Source organism: Notechis scutatus, chromosome 1 (assembly GCF_049901735.1).
Source record: "Notechis scutatus isolate UNSWTSFEM ecotype Mainland chromosome 1, rNotScu1.2, whole genome shotgun sequence".
NCBI lineage: Eukaryota > Metazoa > Chordata > Lepidosauria > Squamata > Elapidae > Notechis > Notechis scutatus.
In genome coordinates, this window is record NC_142009.1 from 15,159,694 (window position 1) to 15,185,346 (window position 25,653).

Here is a 25,653-nt window from a genome sequence, read left to right on the forward strand (position 1 = left end):
ACCCGACAACTCAGGAGGACAGCGCCCCGCCCCTCTTCACAAGGCAGACCTGGGGACTGAGACTTAATGCTCAGGAGATGCTGTGGGGAGGAGCATTTGGTCGAAACAAACACTGAATTTTCAGAGTTTTGTGTGCTGTTGCCGATGTCTGGCGTTTGCACGACGGTTTGCTTGCTTCTTTGCTTCATGCTTCTTCCTTGCTTCGTGGATTCATTTCTTTGTTCCTTTGCCTTGCTGGACTCCTTTGAAGCCATTGTACTAACAGCGTTCACTGGACTGCTCGCAGCCAGTGGCTGCTGTGTATGTATGTGTGTGCGTGTGTGCGTGAGCGCTTTGCTCTGGGACTTGCATAACGTGGAAGCATTTAGGACAACCGTTGGAGCATTAAAGGGAAGTTTGAAATCTCAGCTGGCTGTGTGGCCTCCATGCCTTGCCCCAGGTCATCACATCTTTCAGGAGGCAGCAGCAAGTTCTTTGCGTTGTGATTTTTTTTTTAATTCTCTCCAAGCGGGGTTGATGCTAATCCATCTCAAGAATCAACAAATATTTACTTGTGAGTCAAATTAAAACTGAAGGAAACTGTCAGTCTGTGCTCCATTCAAAATCCAAGAAAGAAATACTCAGACTCCATAGGTTAGAGCAAAGGTTTTTCTTTTACTGAAAATCAAAGTGGAAGCTACAGGTTGAATTCTGAATCTAAAGAATTTGGCGCGCAGATCACATATATAAAGGAATGGAATTGTTCCCACCCCCCAAAGTCCAAAAGACTCTTCCAATTAAAAGTTCTGGATATGATCATGTGGGCATCTTCAGGTGGTGATGAGGCCTCTGTCCGTTGACCTTGACATATTTTGATAAAACTTCGCAGCTGCGCAAAGGATAGAAAAACTAGGCAAGGAAATAGAAACTTAAGAACAGGAATTTATACTCCCCCTCCTCCTTCCCATTTACAGCATAGGAATGTAACACCTCCAGCTTTCTTCCCCTCCAATTCCCCCTTCCCCCCATTACTAATGACAGCCGAAAGATGGAGCAGTAAGAAAAATGCAAAGCAGCACAAAAGATGTTGAAGAGATCATCTTGAAGGCTGACATTCGGACCCCCTAGAAAAAGGGCAATTGTCCCTGTAAGAGAGAACAACATAAAATACATGTTAACAACTGCATACATTTCTATGGTTTATCAGGATACTTTATATGAAAGTCTTTGACCAGTTCAGGAGCCCTAATATCTTTCTCATTTACCCACTTGGCTTGGGATGAGGGAAAATGTTTCCAAGCTACGAGATATTGGAGACGACCTCTCCATTTCCGAGAGTCTAAAATCTCTTTAACTTCGAAATGTTGTTCACCCTCAATCAACAATGGTACGGGGGGATCAGTCTGGGACGGTCTCAGTGTAGAGGTATGCTCGGGTTTCAACAAACTAACCATTTTGTTCTTTATTTCATATTTAAAAAAATGGATCAAGGTGACTTTTGGATTGCACACAAAATGCATTAAAGAAGGAAAAATGACTAATTAAGGAATATATAAACAATATCCAATAAACCCACAATCAGTTTTAGAAGTACATTGCTTTATATGTACAGTCATACCGTTACCTGGTAAATAATCCTCATTTAACCATCACAAGGGTATCCAGAAATTTGGCCTTAAGTCATTACGATCTTGAAGTGGAACTCTATGTGATCTGACTCGATTTTATGACCTGTTTGGACAGCTGTTAAGTCATATAGTCATTAAGCAAATCCATTTTACTGAATGGTTGGGGGTTTTGTTTGCCTGAGAAGACTTGAAACTGGCAAAACCTGTCATAAATCACATTCATGTGACCACGGAGGCTGTAACTAGGTTGTAAATGCAAGCCAGTTGCCAAGCACCTGAAAAACGATCATGGGAGCAGCGGAGTGGCAGTCACAAATTCAGAAATGGTTGGCTTTTTTTTTTAATCCATCATAACTTTGAATGGTTGTTAAGTGAGAGTCTGTAGAGATTCTCAGTCATCCAGGTCCCAAAGGTGCTTTTTCAGGAGGCAACTGGACTTTCTTGTTTTTTCTTTTGAAGATGTTTTGCTTCTCATCCAAGAAGGTTCTTTAGCTCTGACAGGATGGTGGGGAATGGAAGGATTTATAATCCTTGCCGATAGCTGGTCATTTGCATTCTTCCAGAGGGTCGTTGAAGCACTTTGAGGTTCAGCTGTGTCCTCAGGGCACTGAGTAGCACTCCTAGTTCCTGTAGTCTCCATTTTTTTTCTGTAGCCCAGTTGGCCTCCTAAAAAAAGCACCTTTGGGACAACCATGACCTGGATGACTGAGAATCTCTACAGATTTTTAGCTATACAATTTGGGATGAACACCTTTTGAATGGTGTTGGGAGTAGGAATGGATTTCCAGAGGAAAAAATTGCAGACTACAAGAACCAGGAGCATGACCCAGGTTACCCTGAGGACACAGATGAACCTCCAAGTGCTTCAACGGCCTTCTAAAAGGATGCATATGACCAGCTATCTGCAAGGAGCATAAATCCTTCCATTCCCCACCATCCTGTAAGAGCTGAAAAAGCTTCTTGGCTAAGAAGCGAAATGTCTTCAAAGAAAAGACAAGAAAGTCCAGTTGTCTCCTTAAAAAAGCAACTTCGGGTTAGGTGACAGTCATTAAGTGAGGGCTACTCTTACTCTCCTTTATTTGCATCACTTGTTATTTCTAATATGTCGTGCTTTGTGTTCAAGAGATGAATGAGAATGTGAGCAGCCTTTCCTGTCTTTACGCCATTAGGGAGAAGATGCCATTCCATCATGTCACAGCTGGGCTGCTGTACAAAGGAAACTATCTGAACCGGTCCCTCTCGGCAGGAAGTGACAGTGAACAGTTGGCCAACATCTCAGTGGAAGAATTGGATGGTAAGGATTGACTAAAATGTTGGTAGGGAGGAACGTAGGGTTCTGTTTTTATTTATTCTTTCAATTCATTGGTTAAGTCTTACAGACTTGAAACGTGAGATATGAAGGACTCAAGCTTAGGGTATGGTGACATGAAATTCAATATCCCTCTTGAAGAGTGTTGGGAATTTACTTTTTAGAAAAATGTTTTTTTTTAAGTTAGTGTCAGAGTCCAGCATCCACCCCCATTCAAATCACGAGTCTCTAGCCACATCTTTCAGAGTTTAAAGAAGATTTATTAGGAGTGAAACATGACAGTGCTACCTGGATGTAATCAACACAGAGACACATTATTCATTTCACCCTTGACCCTGGTCTTCCCCCCACCCCATGGATGTATCTTCTCCAATGGGACACATCCATAGCCAAGAGTCATCAATCATGCTCTCCAGTAATAATCTTGCGCGTGGACAGCTTTGGGCTGCCAGGGCGATTATCTGAGGCATTTAAGGAATGCACTACTCCCCTCACTCCCTTTCTGCTTGCAACTCTAAAAGACCAGAGAAATATTTTTTTGAGTTGACAGTTAGAAGGTTGAAGGCTCTATCCAAAATTAATTACATACAGTATGCACATGGGAGCTTGAATTCATTTATGAGAAAAAGCTGATCAATAGACATCTAGAGATAATGGATCAATAGACACATAGAGATAAGCCATAGAGGTAAATCAACCATAATAGACATAAAGAGATAGATACATAGAAGATAGATAGAATTGTTTATTGGCTGAGTGTGATTAGATATACAAGGAATTTGTTTCCAGTGCATAAGCTCTCAATGTACATATAACAATATTGATAAGCAACAAAGTTATAGTCATAAGGAGATAGGTAATAGGGAAGATGAGAATAATGATGGTAATATTGCCTTTTTAGATAGTTTGACAGTGTTGTAGGAATTAGTTGTTTAGCAGAATGATGGCATAGGGGGAAAAACTGTCCTTGTGTCTATAGAGTTGTTTTGAGGGTAGGAGTTGAAACAGTTTATGTCCAGAATGTGAGGGGTCCATAGATATTTTCACAGCCCTTTTTTTGACTCGTGCAGCATACAGGTCCTCAATGGAAGGCAGATCAGTAGCCAGAAAATAAATAAATCTGCATTTCTAATTATCTGTTGAAGTCTGTGTTTGTCTTGTTTGGTTGCAATGCCAAACCAGACAGTTAAAGAGGTGCAGATGACAGACTCAATAATCCCTCTGTAGAACTGTATCAGCAGCTCCTTGGGCAATTTGAGCTTTCTGAGTTGGCTTAAAGAGATATCCCATAGAAATAAGCCAGCCATTAGTAGTTCACATTTATATACCTTTGAAAAAGAGACAATAAAAATGCTAAGAAGGAAACAAAAAGACCAGAACACATTAAAACATCAGCAAAATCAGACCTTTGGGTCACTACATTGCAAAGGTGAGTGTGGAGATTCCAGGTTGACACAGAGACAACCAAGCAGTGGGTGTTATTGTGCCTGTTGCCACTGATAAGGTGTATGCATGTGTTATGGATTTTGACTTTTTGGGATTTTAATGTAAGCTGCTCAGAGTTACTGCCTGCGAGTTAGGTGGCTATATAAATGTGTTTAATAAATAAATAATCAGACAGAGTGGAAGTTATACTACAGTGTTTCTCAAGCCTGACAACTCTAAGATGTATGAATTTCAGCTCCCAGAACTCTTGGAGTTGAAGTGCTTACATCTTAGAGTTGTCAAGCTTCAGAAATGCTGTTAAAGCCTGATAGCAATAGACTTATATACCGCTTTACGATGCTTTACAGCCCTCTTTAAGTGGTTTACAGAGTCAGCATATTGCCCCCAACAATGTGGGATCTCAATTTTACCAACGCGGGAATATTTTAAATAAACCATGTGTGGGACCTTATTATTGTTTATCCATTACTACTAGGTCAGTTTGCTAGCCATACTAATTATGTCTCCTATACTTATGCCTTTATTGTTTTTACAAGTAACTCAAGGTGGTGAACATGTTCAACGCAATGTGTAGATGATAGATAAATAGATGTAGATAGATAGATAGATAGATAGATAGATAGATAGATAGATAGATAGATAGATAGATAGATAGATAGATAGATAGATAAATAGATAGATAGACAGACAATGATAGATAGATGAAGATAGATAGACAGACGATGATGGACATAGATAATATAGATTATGATGATAGATAGATAGACAGATAGACAGGCAGAGGGACAGACACAGACAGACAGACAATGCCTGTTCTTATGATGCTAATAGTCATAAAATATATAGGGGAATGCAGATTTCTGATCCCTGCTTTAGAAACCAAGCACAGTACTCCTTCCCATACACTTGAAGTTGTACAGTTGCAAACAGACTTGTAAGCTGTCTTAGAACTTATTCTTATATGGGAAAAAAATTATGAACGTCCAATGAATGCCCTCCCATTACAGAAACAGATAAGTGGCAGATTATTTGTAAGACCTGTGAGATCCAGGACACACCACATCCTTTCACACCTTGTTTGTCTTCGGCTTCTTTGTGTGGATGTATTGCTTGCACAACACCACACTTCTTTTCTGCTTAATAGCCTATTTATTCTTCACCTGTTAGGCAGCAGATTTCTCGTGGGAATCCCAACAGTTTCCCTTTCCTAGCACTGTTTTTTATTGCAGATCTTCGCTTTCTGGCAACGTTCCAGGTTTTCAGCTAAACTGAGATTTGCTGCTTTTGGGAAATTTTTAACAATCTAAGGTGAAAAGGAAGAGTTTCACTTAGATCAAAGGAAAGTTATCTTGCTCTCTGTGATCTGTATTAAGATGAGATTGGGGGGGAAATATCATTCCTTTTCATAATAAACTCTGCTCCACTCCTCATGTGTAGGAATATCTTGTGTGTGTGTGTAAAACTCAAGTGAAAGATTTCTACATAGCTGGGAAAATCTTTATAATAGAATAACAGAGTTGGAAGGCAGGAAACCCTACACCACTTTAGACAAACGGATATCCAATCTCTTCTTAAAAGCTTCCGGTGTTGGAGCATTTACAGCTTCTGGAGGCAAGTTGTTCCACTGATTAATTGTTCTAACTTTTAGGAAACTTCTCCTTAGTTCTAGGTTGCTTCTCTCCTTGATTAGTTTCCATCCACTGCTTCTTGTCCTGCCTTCAGGTGCTTTAGCTTGACTCCCTCTTCTTTGTGGTAGCCCTGAGATATTGGAACACTCCTATCACATCACTCCCTAGTTCTTTTCATTAAACCAGACATACCCAGTTCCAGCAACCATTCTTCATATGTTTTAGCTTCCAGTCCCCTAATCATCTTTATTGCTCTTCTCTGCACTCTTTCTAGAATCTCAACATCTTTTTTACATCGTGGCGACCAAAACTGGATGCAGCATTCCAAGTGTGGCCTTGCCAAGGCCTTATAAAGTGGCATTAACACATCACGTGATCTTGATTCTATCCCTCTGTTTATGCAGCCTAGAACTGTGTTGGCTTTTTTGGCAGCTGCTGCACACGGCTGTCTCATATTTAAATGGTTGTGCACTCGGACTCTCTCACACTTACTTACACAGTTATCTTAAGAAGTGTCTCAGTGAGAGTTTAGGTACAAATTTTGCTACTTAAAATCTCCCCCATGAGAACTCCTGGCTCAATCAAGGGTCCTTTTTTTTGTCTCTTAACCTGGGGAGGGGAGGACTTTTTAAGATATATGATGGAGGAGGGGAATCATGTGCAATCTGCGAGTGGCCTATTCCTGTCTTATAGTATACCAAATTACAGGGAGTCCTCGACTTACAACAGTTCATTTTGTGACCACGTTACAACAGCCCTGAAAAAAAATAATTTATGACTGTTTTTCATACTTAATAGCCAGCATCCCCGTGGTCACGTGATCAAAATTCAGATGTTTGGCAACTGACTCATGTTTGTGACGTTTGCAATGTCCTGGGGTCGTGGAGTCACCTTTTGCAAACTTCAGACCAGCAACGTTAATAGGGAAGCCAGATTCACTAAAAGATCATGTTACTAACTTAACAGCGGCCGTGATTCACTTAGCAACGGTGGCGGGAGAGTTCGTAAAATGGGCAAGACTCACTGAACACCTGTCTCGCTTAGCAACCAAAATCTTGAGGTCAGTTGTAAGGAGAGGACTAACCTGTACTTGCTTCTTTTTTATTTCCATTCTGTGACCAACCTGAGTTTTCAGCCGTTAGCAAGATCACAGGAGAGGAAAAATAAGTTGCAGCTTTATCCCATTCCTTGTTTGCTGTCTGTTGCTTCTTGCAAAATTCTCTTGCTCTTGTCTATAAACCAATGCTTACTATAGGCAGGATTAAGTGGATGATGGAGGCAAAGCAAGCTATAAGCAGCAGTGGGAAAAGGGGAAAAAAATAAGCTCATTTTGTCTCCAGCAAGAGCAGCTGTGTTTCACCTTTTTTTTTTTTTTTTGGTAGTCTGCATCAAATGCTGACACATTTTTTTTTCATTTCACTGCAAATCTACAGGAGAATCCAGCCAAGGCCTGCTTTTCATGTGGGAAGGGGTTAATCTAGAGTAGGGGTTAGAGCAGTGCTAAGGCAGGACTTCCCTCAGACCCTCCCTCCCTCTTATTATAATCTTCTTCCTTCCCTTCTTTTTCCTTTCCTCTTCATTCTCCTTTCTTCTTCCTTCCCCTCTTTCCTTCTTTTTTTCCTTCCTTGCTCTCTTCCCACCTTTCCTTCTTTTTCTTTTTCTTTCCTCTTTCCCTTTCTCCTTTCCTGTCCCTTCTTGGATGCTCAAAGGCAAAAGGGGAAACATTTCTCCTCTCCTTTTGTTTTTAGTTTGTTTTGCCAGCCTTCTGCCAGCGAAAACCGAGTCCGCTTCGCACACACACCCCGCATGCGGCCCTCCTGAGCTCCATTTTCACTGGCAGAGGCACCATAGGCTAATCCTTCACTGTTTCCATGGCAGCCGTATGGGCCAGATCTGGCCCATGGGCCTTGAGTTTGACACTCCAATCTAGAGGCAGAGCCTGCATCGTGGCTAAAAAGAATGGCAGATAGTGGCCTCCTGGCCTCCTCCAAATGGCCAGACTTAAGCGAAGGTTTAAACCAGGGCAACTTTACAGAATTTCAGAGCAACCAATCCCTGTTTAAGCAACTTCCAGATTCCTGAATCTGTCCCATCTACAGGTAATCCTCGAGTTACGGCCACAATGGAGCCCTACAAGTCATTGTGGTTATGAAGTGGGTCACCATGTGGTTTGACTCAGTTTTATGGCTGTTTTAGGGTGGTTGTTAAGAAAATCACATCGTTAAGTGAACCACGTGGTCATGAAGCTCCAGCATACGCAATAGGCATTTGTGCCATTTTGTGCAAATTGATATGATGGTGGGATGCTACGACTGATTGCAAATACAAGTTGGTTACCAAGTGTTTGAAAATGCAGTTGTGTCACTCCAGGGAACAATGGCAGTCTTAACTTTGAGGACCAGTAGTAAGCTGCTTTTAAAAAAAAGTTATTTGTAACTTCAAATCTTCATTAAGTGACTGATCATTAAGTAAGGACTACCTATATTTGTTTACTTGATTATCCCTCCCTGTTCACCATGGCTGCAATAAAAAATGGCTTCTTTCTGCAGAACAGTGACAATGAAATCCTTTCCCCCCACCAAAAAAAACCCCCAGGTGTATGATCACTACATCTGACAAAGAACTTTTAGGAAATCGGCTATAGCTGAAGGAGGGATTTCCAGATGTTTGGCAGCAGCCACAACTTTAGTTTGGTAAGAAGACGACAAGCTATAGAACAGGAATGTCCAACATCGGCAACTTTTTAGGATCTATGGACTTCAACTCCCAGAATTCCCCATGCTGGCTAAGGAATTCTGGGAGTTGGTCTGCAAGTCCTATAAATTTGCCAAAGGTTGGATGCTTCTGCTATAGAGGCTTAACTCACAAATACAAACATTCACACACAAAAGGAGAAAAGGGTATAAAAAACCAGGGACTTACCATATGAAGCTGGCTAGCCCAGGAACGCAGACTTCTTGCTGTCCCTCGCCTTCCTGAAAAATAAAAAGATCCAGCTTTCAAGCAGTTGTCCGTATCCTTGCACCGGAGCTCTCCCAGCAGGAAAATCGAATCCTCAAAGGAAAGGCATTTTGACACCTTTCAACAACAGCTTTAAGACTTGTGGACTTCAACTCCCAGAATTCCTCTTCCAGTCATGTTAGCTCAAGAATTCTGAGGGTTGAAATCCACAAGTCTTAAACGTGTCAAGTTTGAAGACTCTTGTTTTAGAGGATCATTGAAGCACTTGCAGATTTATTTGTGTCCTCAGAGTCACCTGAATAGCTCTCCTGGTTCCTGTAGTCTGCAATTTTTCCTCTGGAAATCCATTCCTACTCCCACACCATTTCAAAGGGTCAATTCAAAGGATGCAAATGTCCAGCTGTCTGCAATGAATACAAATCTTTCCAACCCCCATCCTGCTAGAGCAGAAGAACCTTCTTGAATGAGAAGTGAAATGTCTTCAAAAGAAAAAACAAGAAAGTCCAGTTGCCTCCTGAAAAAGCACCTTTGGGACAACCATGTCCTGGATGACTGAGAATCTCTACACACATTTAGATTTGATTTGTTTGATTGCGCCTACAGCCTTTTGTGACCAAAATGTCCCTCTTTGTATAAGGGCATCTAAAAAAGATATGCAAACCATTTGGAGAAAAGTCTGTAAACTTTTCTTTTTTTCTAGTGAGGTGTGAAAACGGGGAAAAAAATGCCAGGAACTGTCTCCTGAGAAATGTGGTTGAGCAATACTTACCTTAGCCTTTAAAGAAGATTTTCAACTCAGAGAGTAATGGAGCAGAGCCCATTTCTTCCTTTGTAGAACAAATTGCAGCAATTTATTTTGCTGTATTTACCTGGAAGGTGAAATGGCATTCCCCGCCAACTCCCCATTTTTGTAAGCATAAAGGTGAGTAAAGACACAAATGTGTTTGGATAGTTTTGCTGCCAACAGTGTGGAACTGATGTGCCATTGTAATTTTATGGGACTTTTCACAGTTCAAGTTACGGCCTTATGATCTCTCCTGCTTCCTAGTCAAGCATTAATGGCATCTTAGCTATTTGAGATCAATCCCGGTGCAGCTTACCTTTTCATGTGAAAATCATCTTCAATTTAGGAATAATAAAATAACGGAGGTAGGTTTCCCCCCCCCACCCAGTCTGATATTTAAAACTTTCTTTCTTTCAGGTAGAAAACAGCATTAAAGGCACATTATAATTTCTTGTTAGAAGTTTATCCTCCCTCTCTTTTCAAGAGCACTCCGATAATTGCAGAGGAAATTAACTCAGGGAGGGCTACATTAATGGATATTAAGTTGTGTAACTTGGGAGAAAATGGCCAAGTTGAAAGTGATGTGCCATCCATAACAAATGCCTTCCGAGGCTTCAAAGGTGCTAGAAGGATTTCTGTTTAAATATGTAGCATCTGGGTGTAAGGATGTCTTGGCTTGAGCAAATTAATTCAGGCAGCTGAAATCCTGTTTGAGCTTGACATGTTGGCTTTTCTCCCATTTGCGCCTGAAAGGTTTATGCAGCTTTTTCCTCCTTTTGAATTCTGCCTTTGCTCCTCTAAATTTCCAAGTAGCAAGCAAGCGCTGTATGAATGGGGGGTGGGTGGTATCAGTAGATGGAATCACCCTTGCTGAGACAACTCTTACAGTGTCATGATAGTAGACGTTATTGTCAGAAGATGGAAAGACAGAATAAACATCTGTTCAATTTTGTGGATGCATGTAATTCCCTAGTTGGCTTTCGGGCGATGTTGATTGACAGCCTAAAAAGGCTGTGCTTTGAGAGGATGCAAAATTATCCTTGGAAGCTGAACAGACTGCAAAGATACCCTTTGGCCACATTTACATAATAATCAAGTCAGGAAGTTACTTACTGAGTGAATGATCTCAACACTAAGATTAATTGGTTGCTTGCAGGTTAGTGTATTGCCTGCACTCATTCCCCTACTTACGTATATGGTTTGATATATTACACAAAGTCACAAAAGGAGGAAAGGCATTAACTAGGCTGAATGGATCGAGGGAATGTGTTTTGCAGACAGAGCAACCACTGTGCATCACATGAACTCTGATAAACTTGTAAGAACCCAAGACTGATCAGAAGGGAAAAGTTAGGTTCTTTCCAAGGTTTTAGATTCAGTTCACACCCTGTTCTAGACCATGGTATATATGCTATATGACACACAAAGCTTTGAATCATGGCTTATAAAACTAAAATGGCTTCCTTAATTTAACATTCATTCATTCATTCATTTTTTGTAACCACCCAATTCAACCAAGTAACTGAGTAGCTAAAGCATCTGTCAGGGTTCCGACGGATGCCCTAATTAAATCATGAGCCTCAAGCCAAGCTTGAAAGAAATCCAGTTATTTATTAGGAGCTTCATGTTTGCAAGGACCAAGTGGAGCCAACTCTGACCTCAGTTAATTTGCGCTTTGCCTATAACCCTGTTTCCCCCTTCCCCCCAAGATGTGTCATCAGTCACATTACCCAACACAGCAATTTTGAGGGTTTTAGAAGTCACCCCCTCTGTCCACTGTGGGTTTCCATAGAGATGACCTTGACATATCAGTTGGAATGTGCTTTGTTTTGACTGAGATGCAAGCTCCCTGATACAGCTGGGAAGTTTGCTTTCCCATCCCCCCTTTGCCGTCAGGGATGCTTTGCAAGTTGACAGCATTATTTGGAGTCATTGTTGGTTAATAGGGCTTGCAAATATTTTTCTTGTACTTCAATCTAACAAATACAGGGTCTTTGGCTGAATCTTAGAGTAATGACTGTTAAGGACAGGGGTCTCAAACACAATTTACCTGGGGGCCACTGGAGGCAGAGGCTGGGTGAGGCTGGGCCGCATAAGGGACTTCCTTCAGAGGTCCATTCCCCCTGCGGGCGGCACTAATATTATACTTTCATATCACGGTAGGGGCCACAAGATATCATCCTGCGGGCCGCAATTGGCCCGCGGGCCGCGAGAATGAGACCTCTGGTTAAGGAGGTATGCTCCATGCCTGGCCAGGAGTTCTCGACTGAAAAGTTTGCCTTTCTATCTGCCCTGTAGCACCAAATCTTTTTCTTGGAGGAACTTGTAAGTATAGGGTTCCTGTGGATTGGGGTATTGCTGTTCCTACTGTATGGTGTTTTATATTGTATGAAAGAATACAACCCTTGTAGGATGCCTGATGGTAAGAATATTTTTAAAGATAAAAAAATGAATGAGTTACCTCTTAAGGCAGGAATTCTAATGGGCAACGTTGCATTTTTTTAAAAAAAATATATATATTCCCAAATCTTAGCAAGATTCATACAAAAATCTTTCTAACTGTCACATGATTGACCAGAAGGTCGCTGACATTTTGGACTGCCGGGAAAGAACCGATGACTGCAGCGGAATGACTGTACCACGATACTACAGCAGAATGATGAGCCGGTGTAATTCCTCTCCAGAGAAAGAGAGGATTGGGGTTGTGTTCCACAAGTATTCCAGACAGTTGCTTCTCCTGGGGCAGGGGTGTCAAACTCAAGGCCCGCAGGGTGCTTAAATCTGGCCTGTGGGGTCAGCCTGGAAATGGCAAAGGACCAGCCCACAGTACTCTGGCAGCCAAAAGGGGGCACTGGGGGGCCTCGTGCACCCCTCCCATGCCCGTGTTGGCTGGCAGGGTGCTGCAGGAGACTGTCCAGGCCAAAAATGGGGTGCAGAGGGTCTCATGCAGCCCCCCCCCGCATACCATTTTGGCCAGTAGGGTGCTACAGGTGGCGTCTATCTCATCTCCTCCCCCTCCCCCTCCAGGCAGGCCTGTGGAGGATGCTGATCTGGCCCTCAAATAAATCCAGTTTGACACGCCTGTCCTAGAGAGTAAGCAGTTGCCGTAGGATAAAGTCACTCTGGTGATCTTATGGGTGTATCTGTGTGACCTTTGTTGCAACAACATGGAACCCCATCGCCATTACCTTCTTAGTGTATTCTATAGCACTGGAATTTCTTTGTGGTTTCCTAACCAGGTCATCTACTTCTTTGACGTGTGAACCCAGACAAGGTTAACCTGGTGCTGCTATGTGGTGCTACCTTTTGGGTTTTTTCATTTGTTTGTCTGTGCTTTCAGGTCAATGTTGACTCCTGCCTGGTCAAGACCCTGCAGTTTTCTTAGATTTTTTTTTTTTTTTTTGCCATTGCTTCCTTGCTGGGGCTAAATGACAGTGGTTGGCCCCAGGCCACTTACCTGGCTTTGTGTCTAACATAGGAGTAGAACTCCTGACCTCCCAGCTATTAGCCTCAGGCCTTAACCACTATGCCAAATTAAGAGGAAAACAAAATAAGGCGTAGCTGCGTGTCAGTTTCTAGTTGAAACTAGTCTAGTTTCAAAAAATAATAATCTGAGTTTTCTTCTGAATCCCAGATGCTGATCCCAGGGGTGGGATCTTACTGGCATAACAACCGGTTCGGGGAGCGTGCACATGCATGCCAAAACATGTGCTGCATGCGCTTGCGTGCTACTGGCTCCAGTGAGCATTTATTTTCTCTAGCTGATGAGCAGCAGTGCTGCGCAAAGCAGCTGAGGAGGTCAAAGATATAAGATAAAGGACAGCCTAAAGCCCGGGCTGGCAGGTGGGCCAAACAGACGACCAGTCGGTTGTCACAGCGAACCGGTTCAAGTGTCAGCTGTTCTTCAGAACTACCAGTTCTATAGAACCGGGCTGAACCAGTAGGCATCCCACCCCTGGCTGATCTTGATTTTAGCACACCGTTGAAAATGTGCCGGAAAAGAGTGATTCTGACAATCTGCAGCTAAAGGCCTTAATAATTACGGGGAGATGTTTTTCGGTCCCACCGGAATTGTATGATTCCCTAGCCAATGGCTGAGTGTAAGTTTTTTTTTTTCCCCCTTTGATAGCTGTGTACTTTTATACTTGGCGTGATATAACAAGTCTTCTTCCTTTGAATTACCTAAGGGGACTGTGTTACTGTAGTGTAGTGTGAATAGTTCTTGCTGAGTCTGGAACAGATTTTTTTTTTTAAAAAAAAAGACCTGCTGTATTCTGCTAATGATGCATGCAATTTTAATCTATGCTTTTCATTTTTAATGTACCTTATTCAAGCTGCTTCGCATGATACCGCTGTCACAGTGTTGCGTGGGGAGATAAGGGAGGGAAGGATGGCTTCTTCAAATTGCTTTCTTGCAGCCAGGTGCTCCGTGAAAGGGAGCTGGTTCAACAACCATCTCATTCCTCTGTTTATGCTCTGCAGTCGGTATGGAATGATAGGGATGGGGTGATCTGATATGTACAGCTTCTTAAGGCAGGGTACAGCTAGCCAGTTCTGGATGGTGTTAAAAGAACTGGAATGGAATAGAAATAGAAATAGAAATAGAAATAGAAATAGAAATAGAAATAGAAATAGAAATAGAATAGAATGGAATGGAATAGAATAGAATAGAATAGAATAGAATAGAATAGAATAGAATAGAATAGAATAACAGAGTTGGAAGGGACCTTGGAGGTCTTCTAGTCCAACCTCCTGCTTAAGCAATAAAACATATACGATTTCAGGTGAATGGTTATCCAATCTGTTCTTAAAAACTTCCAGTGTCGGAGAATTCACAACTTTTGGAGGCAAGCCCTTCCGCTGATTAATTGTTCTGTCAGGAAATGTCTCCTTAGTTCTAGGTTGCTTCTCTCCTTGATTAATTTCCACCCACTGCTTCTTGTCCTGCCCTTGGGTGCTTTGGAGAATAGCTTGACTCCCTCTTCTTTGTGGCAGCCCCTCAAATATTGGAAGACTGCTATCATGTCTCCCCCTAGTCCTTCTTTTCATTAAAGTAGTCATATCCAATTTCAGCAACCGTTCTTCATATGTTTTAGCTTCTAGTCCCCATATCCTCTTTGTTGCTCTTTTCTGCACTCTTTCTAGTGCCTCAGCATCTTTTTTACATCGTGGCAACTAGCACAGGTAATCCTCAGCTTTTTGTATTTTATATTATAAACAAATTTTGAAAAAGGATTTAAAAAAAAAATCTTGCAACTCTAACAGTGCTTCCCTCCTCCTTCCTTTTATCTTCTTGAGAACTAAGAAAAATCTTGCCTAAGATGTTTACTCAGGCTACTTTTTTGGCCCTAGACTCAACTTACTTTTTTTTTTATATCAACTTTTCTGTAGAAGACGACTTGACCTCTTCCTTCTGTCCCTCAAGGACATTCCCTCTACCTCTATAGGTAGTAGTTCCATTCCCCTCTGCATCAGTTAGACGACATTAGAAATGCAGATAGTCCTCAACTTAGAACAGTTCCTGTAGTGACTGTTCGAAGTTACAACAGCCCTGAAGAAAGTGACTTATGATTATTTTCCCACTCTCACTACTGTTGCAGCTCATGGTTCACCTGATCAAAATTCAGACCCTTGGTAACTGACTCACATTTATAAGTAAATAAAGTGGCTACTTTAAGAGACGTTGGTGGCATCTTGACAAAATTTGTCAAGATTTGTTTGGTGGCACCAAACTTGATTGCAGGAAATACGACTTCAGCAATAGAGTGGTCAATGTCTGGAATACTCTACCCAACTCTGTAGTTTCTTCCCCAAACCCCAAAAACTTTAACCTTAGACTGTCTACTATTGACCTCACCCCTTTCCTAAGAGGCCTGTAGGGGGCGTGCATAAGCGCACCAACGTGCCTACCGTCCCTATCCTATTGTTTCTCTTATTCTTTTATTTTTCTTATATGTAACCATTTCATGTATTCACAACTATGTATACATTTATACTTATTATCTTGTAAACAATTGGCAAATCAAATAAATAAAAATAAATAAATAAAATAAAATGTTCTTCCTTGTTGGGTTAACTTGACCGTGTGCAGCTGATCCTGACCAAGACAGGTTCATATACAATAGAAGGTTCCAGAAAAGTTCCCACCTTGTGTATAATTTTTAGAGTCGTGTTTATTTTCAATAAGAAGCAAATGGATGGAAAGGACAAGAAGCAATGGGTGGAAACTAAATCAAGGAAAGAACCAAGGAGAAACTAAGGAGAAATTTTCTGAAACTTTGAACAATTTATCAGTGTAATGACTTGCCATCAGAGGTTGTGGGTGCTCCAACATTGGAGGTTTCTAAGAAGAAATTGGACAACCATTTGGGTGACATAGTATAGGGTTTCCTGCCTGAGCAGGGGGTTGGACTAGAAGACCTCCAACGTCCCTTCCAATTCCGTTATTTGGTTATTCAGTTTTTATTATGGTTGCAGTGTCCCAAGGTTCTGGGATCACCTTTTGTGACCTGCTGATAAGCAAAGTCAATTCACTCCACAGCCCGTGTTAATGACTTAACAACTGCAATGATTCACTTAACAACGATGGCAAGAAAGATCGTAAAATGGGGCAAAGAAAGAGAGAGAGTTGGAGAGAACTTTCTTAAAGTAGTTTACTGAGAAGAGAAAAGTTGTCAGAGTGACTACTATTGCGAGACAACCCAGAAGAAAAGCACAGGACACAGAGGTTTTGTCTTTTTTTTTATAAAGTTTTTATTGGTTTTTAAAAACAAACATAAACAAACAAAACATAAAAACATCAAGCCATCTTCCATATGTATACATACAGTGTGCTGGTTGGTTTACAAATTGTTTTGTGCTTCCATTTCGTAGTCTTCAATTACAATTACATTGCATATAATCTCGTATTTTCAATCAAAAATTAAATACCTTAGTATCATTATTAATCAATCATTTGACTATACTTTTATTCATTCATGTTTTACAAGATAATCATAATTTACTTAGTTTGTTTTATAACAGTTCATATTATCATCCCAAATCTATCCTAAAATCATTTTGTAGATATAATAAGAAAGAAGTACATCTTTATATATTTATTATTTTCTAAAAGTCTACATATTTCATTACTGTATTTTATTGTCTAACCATTGATAGAATAGATCCCAAATTTTACAAAATTGTTTATCCTCTTGTTCTCTAATTTCAAATGTCAATCTACCGGTACTCATTTCAGCACATTCCAATATTTGCAGAGATTTTGTCTTTCAACAGTGGTTTACATACAAGACTACTATTTACATACATACATACATGTGTTGGGCAATTACCAGGCAATCAACCAATCTTCAACTTTGCATGGACTGTTTTTCACACTTATAACTGCAGTTTCCCTATGTTCATGTGATCAAAATTCAGACGCTTGATAGCTGATTCATATTTATAATGGTTGCAGTGTCCTGGGTCATGCAATCACCTTTTGTGACTCGTCATTGGCCCTATCAGAGCTTGAGTCAGCAAAGAAGGATGAGCCGGAGCTGGGGCCAATGGAGGTCAAGGAGACAGCCTCCTTGGCTTTGGAGAAATGTGGGGAGGAGTTGGACGAGGCAGCCCCAGGTCCCTTGGACTTGGGACAGATTACCAGCAAGGAAGACCAGGGGCAGGATGATCAAGAGAGGGGGCAGGGAAAGCAGGCCGGAACAAATACTGAATTTGTGGAGTTTTGTGTGCTTCTTGCCGATGTCTGGAGTTTGCTGGACTTCTTGCCTAGTGAGTGAATGAATGAGTGAATGAATGATTTTTTTTATTGGCCAAGTGTGATTAGACACACAAGGAATTTGTCTTGGTGCATATGCTCTCAGTGTACGTCAAAAGAAAAGATACGTTCGTCAAGAATTATAAGGTACAACACTTAATGATAGTCATAGGGTACAAATAAACAATCAAATCATACTAGGAAACAGTCAATATAAATCGTAAGGATACAAGCGATAACATTACAGTCATACAGTCACAAGTGGGAGGGGATGGGTGATAAGGAGTGATGAGAAGTTTAATAGTAATAGTAGTGCAGACTTTGTAAGTAGTTGGACAGTGTTGAGGGAATTATTTGTTTAGCAGAGTGATGGCATTTGGGAAAAAACTGTCCTTGTGTCGAGTTGTTCTGGTGTGCAGTGCTCTATAGCGTCATTTTGAGGGGAGGAGTTGAAACAGTTTATGTCCAGGATGTGAGGGGTCTATAGATATTTTCACAGCCCTCTTTTTGACTCGTGCAGTATACAGGTCCTCGATTGAAGGCAGGTTGATAGTAATTGTTTTTTCTGCAGTCTTAATTATCCTCTGAAGTCTGTGTCTGTCCTGTTGGGTTGCAGAACCAAACCAGACAGTTGTAGAGGTGCAGATTCAGTAATTATGATAGATTCAATAATAGTTACTTTTTATTTATTTATTTATTTATTTGATTTGCCAATTGTTTACAAGATAATAAGTATAAATGTATACATAGTTGTGAATACATGAAATGGTTACATATAAGAAAAATAAAAGAATAAGAGAAACAATAGGACAGGGACGGTAGGCACGTTGGTGCGCTTATGCACGCCCCCTACAGACCTCTTAGGAAAGGGGTGAGGTCAATAGTAGACAGTCTAAGGTTAAAGTTTTGGGGTTTGGGGAAGAAACTACAGAGTCGGGTAGAGTATTCCAGACATTGACCACTCTATTGCTGAAGTCGTATTTCCTGCAATCAAGTTTGGTGCGGTTTACTTTGAGTTTGTATCTATTGTGTGCTCTTGTGTTGTTATGGTTGAAGCTGAAGTATTCATTGACAGGTAGGACATTGCAATGTATGATTTTGTATACCATGCTTAAGTCAGACCGAAGACGGCGTAATTCAAGGTTTTCTAGTTCTAGAATTTCAAGTCTGGTGGCATAAGGTATTCTACAGCGAGTAGAGGAGTGGAGAACTCTTCTTGTGAAATATTTCTGGACTTTCTCAATTGTGCTAATATCAGATACGTAGTGTGGGTTCCAGACTGATGAACTGTATTCGAGTATTGGTCTAGCAAATGTTTTGTATGCTCTGGTTAGTAGTGTGATATTACCAGAGAAAAAGCTACGTAGGATTAGGTTAACAACTCTTAATGCCTTTTTGGCTATGTAGTTGCAGTGTGCTCTAGCACTTAGATCATTAGAGGTGAGTACTTTGCTTTGTGGACTCCTTGTCTTGGTCCCTTGCCTCACTGGATTTCCTGCCTGGAAGCCATTGTGCTAACAGCATTTTGCTGGACTACTCGCAGCCAGAGGCTGCTGGAGGTGTGTGTGTGTGTGTGTGTGAGAGAGAGAGAGAGAGCATTTTGCTCTGGGACTTGCCATAAACATGGGAGGGTTTGGGGGAAAGTTAGAGCAAATAAAGGGGAGTTTGAACTATCAGCTAACTGTTGCCTCTGTGCCTTGCCCCAGGTTATCACAGCGACCTTCTGATGAGTAAAGCCAATGGCGAAGCGAGATTCACTTAACAATCATGTTGCTAACTTAACAACTGCAATGAGTCTGTCATGCCCCTGTCAGAATCTGATTCGGAGGGGGAGGTTGAGCAGCTGACAGGGAGTGGGAGTATGTCTCGGGTGGCTGTGGAAGAAACTGGGGAAGGGCAAAATCCAGCTGGGCAGAGCAGGGGAGGGTTAGAGAAAAGCAGAGGGAATTCAGAAGAAGATACAGGCCCATCCCCTCTTCATCCTAGGGCAAGCAGGGAGGAACGGAGAAGGGAGCAACGTGAATTATGTGGCTTGTGGGGGAGGAAAGGGCCCTGATTCTCTTCATTAGCTGCAGCTGGGAACACAGTGTTGAAAAAGGAAGATTGCGTCCAGTTCTGCACCCTGTATTTTAAAGAGGAACTAACAAGGGGTTTGGAAATCAAACCCCATGAAGAATTTTTAAAGAAGCTTTATTAAAAAAATTTTTTTAAAAAATATCACATCAGCGATAGCTGTAACTGATTGACTCACAAAATCTCCTTCATTTCTGGTTTCTTCCAATCCTTTTTCTCTCTCAGCATTTTAGGAGCTGGTTTTGGAACCAATTTTATACCAAACTAACAGCACTGCATAGCAGCGGGAGGAAAGGCTTTTCTCTAATTAGACAATTTTAAAGCAGACAAGCCACGAATTTCAGGAACATAAAAAATAGAAGACATACCTGGTCAGTTTTGGAAGAAAGGACCTTATTAATCTCAGAGTGTGCATTTTTTGAATTCAAATTACTACAAAAAAGGGCTTAAGCAGACCATTTTTTCTCCCTCTCTCTAATCTAATTTCTTCTTTTATTCATTGTTGCAGTTCCAAATGACTTCTTTCACATTTCTTGACTCAGTTATTCTCAGCAATAGATATAATTGATTGACTCACAGAATCTTCTTAATTCCTGATTTCTTTAAATCCTTTTTGTCTCTCAGCATTTTCAAAGCACACAGGTACTAGTCAGGTCAATATATCATCTTTGTTTTGTTTTATTTAGAAGGCTAATACACTGTCTCTATACAAACCAACTCTGCAATAGCAGAACATTATGTATTTGTATATTAATGTGTATGTGTATCTCTCTCTCTCTCTCTCTCTCTCTCTCTCTCTCTCTCTATCTATCTATCTATCTCTATCTATCAACAGAATAGAATAGAATAGAATAGAATAGAATAGAATAGAATTCTTTACTGATCATTGTGTGATCGGACACACAAAGAATTTGTCTTCAGTGCATAAGCTCACAGTGTGTGTGTGTGTGTGTGTGTATAATTTTTGACATATAATTTAATTTATAAACTTTGTAAATTTTCATTATATACAGATGCTTAGATGTTTTCTTCAAAAATGTAGAAAGAACTGCTTTAAAACTTTTTTAATTCTGGAGCAGTCCCATTTCCCAAGGAAGGGGAGGGGAGGGAAGAGGCGAGGCAAGGCAAGAAAAGGAAAGGCACTTGTTCTTCTTCTTCCCCAACCATCCATACTGTATTCTGGGAAAGACCATTCCATAATATCTTATTATTTGGTTGTTATTTTTTCTGCTTGTCTACTCTAGATGACCGAGCCACTCAGTCCTTATTGAATTATTGATTTATCAATGTGGGAGAAGTAACCTGATGTTCTATATTTAACCAACGTAAAGGTTGAAATTTCCTCTGGAGGTAGATACTTCCTTGTTGTTTCTCAGTAAACTTAACTTCAACTGAATATTTGTTGGGCTTGACACCGAGTTCATGTAACAAATAATGGATACTGATTCATTGGGTCAGGATGAGACAATACATAAATGGATGAGAGAAGGGAAAAGGGAATGTTATGGCTCACTGGTAATCTAAAGCAGTGCTTTTAACGTTTGTCAACTTTAAAATATATGAACTTCAATTCCCAGAATTCCCCAGTCAGTGTCCTGGTTGAGGGATTCTGGAAGTTGAAGTCTGTTGTGTCCCTGACTAGCTAAGTCTTCAACCTGGTCCGCATTTTGAGCGGGACCATCTTACTGTTCCCATTGGTTGGTGCCGTTTGACAGCAGACTATATAAGGAGCTGTCAACGGCATCAACTGGGCAGTTGGGGCCCGGCTCCAGCCAGCCGGCTGCCAGCCCAGCTGGGCAGCCACGTTAATCTGTTACTGCTTCAAATAAAGAAACGTTATTCTTCAGCTCCTGTGTCTGCCTGGTGTGTCCGTCTAGACCAATACAACACTGGCGACGAGGATGGGATGTCAGAAGAGACACCCAGGCAAGAAGCTAAGTCACTGAAGAAAGAGCTGAAGCCACAGAATGTCTGGAGCCGCAGACAGTCTCTGCGCGCGCCAAATTTAAAGAGCCTCCTCAGCTGAGGAAAAAAAAAGTCTCCCTGAGCTGAGGAGAAAAAGTCTCTCTGAGCTGAGGAAAAGAAAGTCTCTCTGAGCTGAGGAAAAGAAAGTCTCCCTGAGCTGAGGAGAAAAAGTCTCTCTGAGCTGAGGAAAAGTCTCTCTGAGCTGAGGAAAAGAAAGTCTCCCTGAGCTGAGGAGAAAGTTACTGCCTGACAGGCACTCTAGCCTCCCGTGCGAAAGGCACCCTGTTGGCGCTACCAAAAGCGCAGAAGTCTGAAAAGCCTCCCCAGTCGAGGAACAGACGTCGCCTCAAGGCCCGTGAAGGCTGGCGAAACCCCGTTGGCGCTACCAAAAGCGCAGAAGTCTGAAAAGCCTCCCAGTCGAGGAACAGACGTCGCCTCAAGGCCCGTGAAGGCTGGCGAAAAAACCCCCACCCGTGGGCGCTACAAGAGCGCAAAAGCCTACAGCCTCTAGCAGAGGTCCAGATTTCGCCTCAAGGCCGTGAAGGCCGGCGAGACTACACTTCCACCCCCCACCGATCCGGCCGCTGTTACCGTCGCTGCCGCTGCCGCCGCCGCGCGACCCCGACAGCCGCTCCCGCCAAGGACGCGAGCGCCTCCGCTGCCGCCGCCCGCCTCCGCTCTTCAGCCGCCGCCGCCTCCGCTCTTCCGCCGCCGCCGCCGCTGCCGCCGCTGCGGCCTCCGCTCTTCAGCCGCCGCCGCGCCTCCGTTCTGCCGCCGCCGCAGCCTCACGCTTCCGCCGCCGCCGCGCTGCCTCCGCTCTTCAGCCGCCGCCGCGTGCCTCCATTCTGCCGCCGCCGCGTGCCTCCGCTACCGCCGCCGCCGCGGCCTCCGCTCTCCTGCCGCCACCGCGGCCTCCGTTCTGCCGCCGCTGCGGCAGCCCGCTACCGCCGCCGCGTGCCTCCGTTTCTTCTGCCGCCGCCGTCGCGGGCCTCCACAGCCGTCGCCTCGCTCCGCCGCCGCCGCCGCGCCTCTCCTGCCGCCGCCGCGGCCTCCGTTCTGCCGCCGCCGCCGCGCAGCATCCGCAGCCGTCGTCTCTCTCCGCAGCCGCCGCGCGCCTCCGCTGCAGTCGCCTCCCCGTCCCGGCCATCGCCGCCGCTGCCGCCTCCGCCGTGGCCGCCGACAGCCCGAGCGCCTCCTCGACTTCCACCGGCTGCCGGCGATGGGCCTACTGTGGGTGCAGCTCTTCGTGGGCCTGCTGCGTTCAGCTCCAGGCCTTTCTCCATTTCAGGCTTTTCACCATTGTGGACATGGGTGCAGCCATTGGCTCTGCAGAGATGCAGATAATAAAAATTCTCTCTGCCCCCCCTTTCCAATGGCTCTGGGGGATGGATCCGGTATTTAGGGGGGGCGTCAGGCGTTGAACAAGGAAGTTCCATGCACCCACCTCCAGGGTCTCTCCCACCTTGGCTTGTCTCCCTTGTCATTAGCACTACACCCCAGGGGGCGAAAGCTAGGTAGGTGGGAGGTTGGATGTTCTTGTCCCAAGGGGGCCAGGAGAGCACAACGAGCCTCCAGCCTTAGGGTTCAGGCACCTCTGCCCTACCCCATGCAGGCAGTCACCAGACAGGTTTATTCACCATCTTACCTGGTTCCCCTTCTTAGGCTCCTGCCTTGTGACAGGTGGGGTGCCATTTTTGTGCAAGCCACAGCTAGACCTGCCATCTCTACAGCGTTGGTTCCAAGGCAGGCAGCTGTCAGTATTTGACCCACAACCCTTGGGATGTGGGGCCCCTACTCCGCCACAGGCGGGAGGTCACCTGGGCAGGGTTGCTTGCCACGTTTGTCAGGGTCTCCTTCCCAGGCCAGGTGCTCGTCCCTGGCCACTAGTTCAATTTCCTCACTAGTTCAATTCCCTGGTTATACCATTGTATTCCCAAAAGGCTGGGCAGCGCATGTCCTTAGCTAGGGAAAGGGGTGTTGTGTCCCTGACTAGCTAAGTCTTCAACCTGGTCCGCATTTTGAGCGGGACCATCTTACTGTTCCCATTGGTTGGTGCCGTTTGACAGCAGACTATATAAGGAGCTGTCAAACGGCATCAACTGGGCAGTTGGGGCTCCGGCTCCAGCCAGCCGGCTGCCAGCCCAGCTGGGCAGCCACGTTAATCTGTTACTGCTTCAAATAAAGAAACGTTATTCTTCAGCTCCTGTGTCTGCCTGGTGTGTCCGTCTAGACCAATACAACAAAGTCCATGCATCTTAAACTTGCCATTAAAATAAACCACTGATAGTGCATATTTTATGGACAAGCATTGGTCTGGTTCAGTATTCCTGAACTGCTTCGCGAATACTTTTCTTTGAAAAGAAGAACACACATTATAATGCTCTATTTGGCTTCCCCTCTTTTGAAACCTCTCCCCTTTCTAGTTGGCAATAGAAGCAGCCTGTGACTTGTGGGACCAGAATTTCCGCTGCCGAGCAAGATGGTTGTTAAGTGAACCACACTCCATTTTAAGACCTTTTCACCGCAATTTTTAAACTAATCCCTGCAGTCGTTAAGTGACTCATGTGGTCATTAAGTGACTCCAACTTTCCCCATTGGTGGATCAATCATAAGTCACTTTTTTCAGTTCCAATTGTGGGAAGAAATATCCATCTGGTTCAGTTCCAAGCTGGGAGAAAGACACATGAAACATGGAGGCTGATCGGAAAGATGGTTTAATGGCGAAGCAAAACCACATGGGTTCTGGGCAGCTGACCACATGGACTTGAGTGAGGGGGGGGTTTATACCCTCTCTTGGGCTTTGCAGTTGAGCTTCCACATGTATTCTATTGGCTGTTGTCAGATAGGGGTTATGTAGGGGTCATAGCTGGCTCTATAGGCAAAGTACTAATCCTAGGTGTTTGTCTGAACTAAATTTGGTTGATGTTTCTGAGGGTGATGCAGTGAAGGGGCTTGCGTTATGGAAAAAAATATAGTTTTCAAAAAGATGAGAGCTTCAGTTATCTCCCAGAGAGATTCTAATGTTCTTGAAGTGATGAGGTGATCAAAACTCACATATGAGATAAGAACAAGGGTTCCCAACCTTGGCAACTTGACTGGTTGGGAAATTCTGAAAGTCGATATACATACATTTTTAAAATTGCCAAGACTGGAAACCCCTGGATTAGAAAGCAAGCAAGAATTGGCCTGCTTAAGCCCTTTTTATAGTAACAGGGATTGACAAACGTAAATATGGTCATTCCATTCTTAATTGACTTTGTAAAGGATATTGTGTAGCCGAGAGAGCATTCCCCATACTTTTTTTCCCAAGCATAGTTCATCTTTGATTATTTTGTCACATATAGGGTTCCATTTCTCATTGGTTTAATTCAGACTGATGACCAAACAATTTTTGTCAGAACAATAAATGCCAATTAATTGCCTCTCTTTCAGTCTTAATTACAATTAGATTTATTTTCAAATGAGTCTTACAAACCTATACTGGGGTAGGAAGAAAGCCAAATCAATACAAGTAACAATTATGCACAACATTTTAGTTCAATTAGATTCATAGTACTATTCATTGAACTGTGAAAATTGATCCTCTGGATAAATTATTTTTCTACCATAAACAATGAACAGAGGGTATTGGTCCTCTCATGAACACAATGTTTTTCAAACATGGCAATTTTAAGATGTGCGGACTTCAACTGCCAGAATTCCCCAGCTGTTCAGCCTAGGGAACTCTGGGAATTGAAGTCCTGCCACATTAGAAAAACATTGCTTTAAGCAGTCTGCCTCAGTATGAGCGGTATCTAACTATAATCTCTCAGGAAGTGGAGTTTTTCAAGTCTTTTCTACCTAAACTTTAGAGCGGGGCTCTTCAACTTGGCAACTTTAAGACTTGTGGATTTCAATTCCCAGAATTCCTCAGCCAGCATGTTGACTGGGGAATTCTGGGAGTTGAAGTCCACAAGTCTTAAAGTCGGTACGTTTGGAGCGAGGCTGGTTTAAAATACTGATGGTGTTTATGGTGGAGGTAGACTAAAATCCTTGATTCCTCTGGTTGCTGATTTTGCCATGCAGGAAAACAAAAACTGAGGCTGCACAGACAGAATTATAGCGGGAATAGGGAACAACAACAA

The 25,653-nt window shown here is 42.9% G+C and overlaps 1 protein-coding gene across 2 annotated transcripts in view; it reads left to right on the plus strand.

Annotated features, from left to right (window-relative positions):
* The window catches only part of CALN1 (calneuron 1), a 258,116-nt gene that overhangs the window by 108,122 nt on the left and 124,341 nt on the right, over positions 1-25,653 (plus strand). The window contains exon 2 of one of the 2 annotated variants that reach the window (XM_026672327.2): positions 2,781-2,901. In XM_026672327.2, coding sequence (XP_026528112.1) covers positions 2,781-2,901 — 121 coding nt within the window. Of the gene's footprint in view, positions 1-2,776; positions 2,902-25,653 lie in introns of both variants that reach the window. The other variant, XM_087957570.1, reaches the window with a different exon arrangement.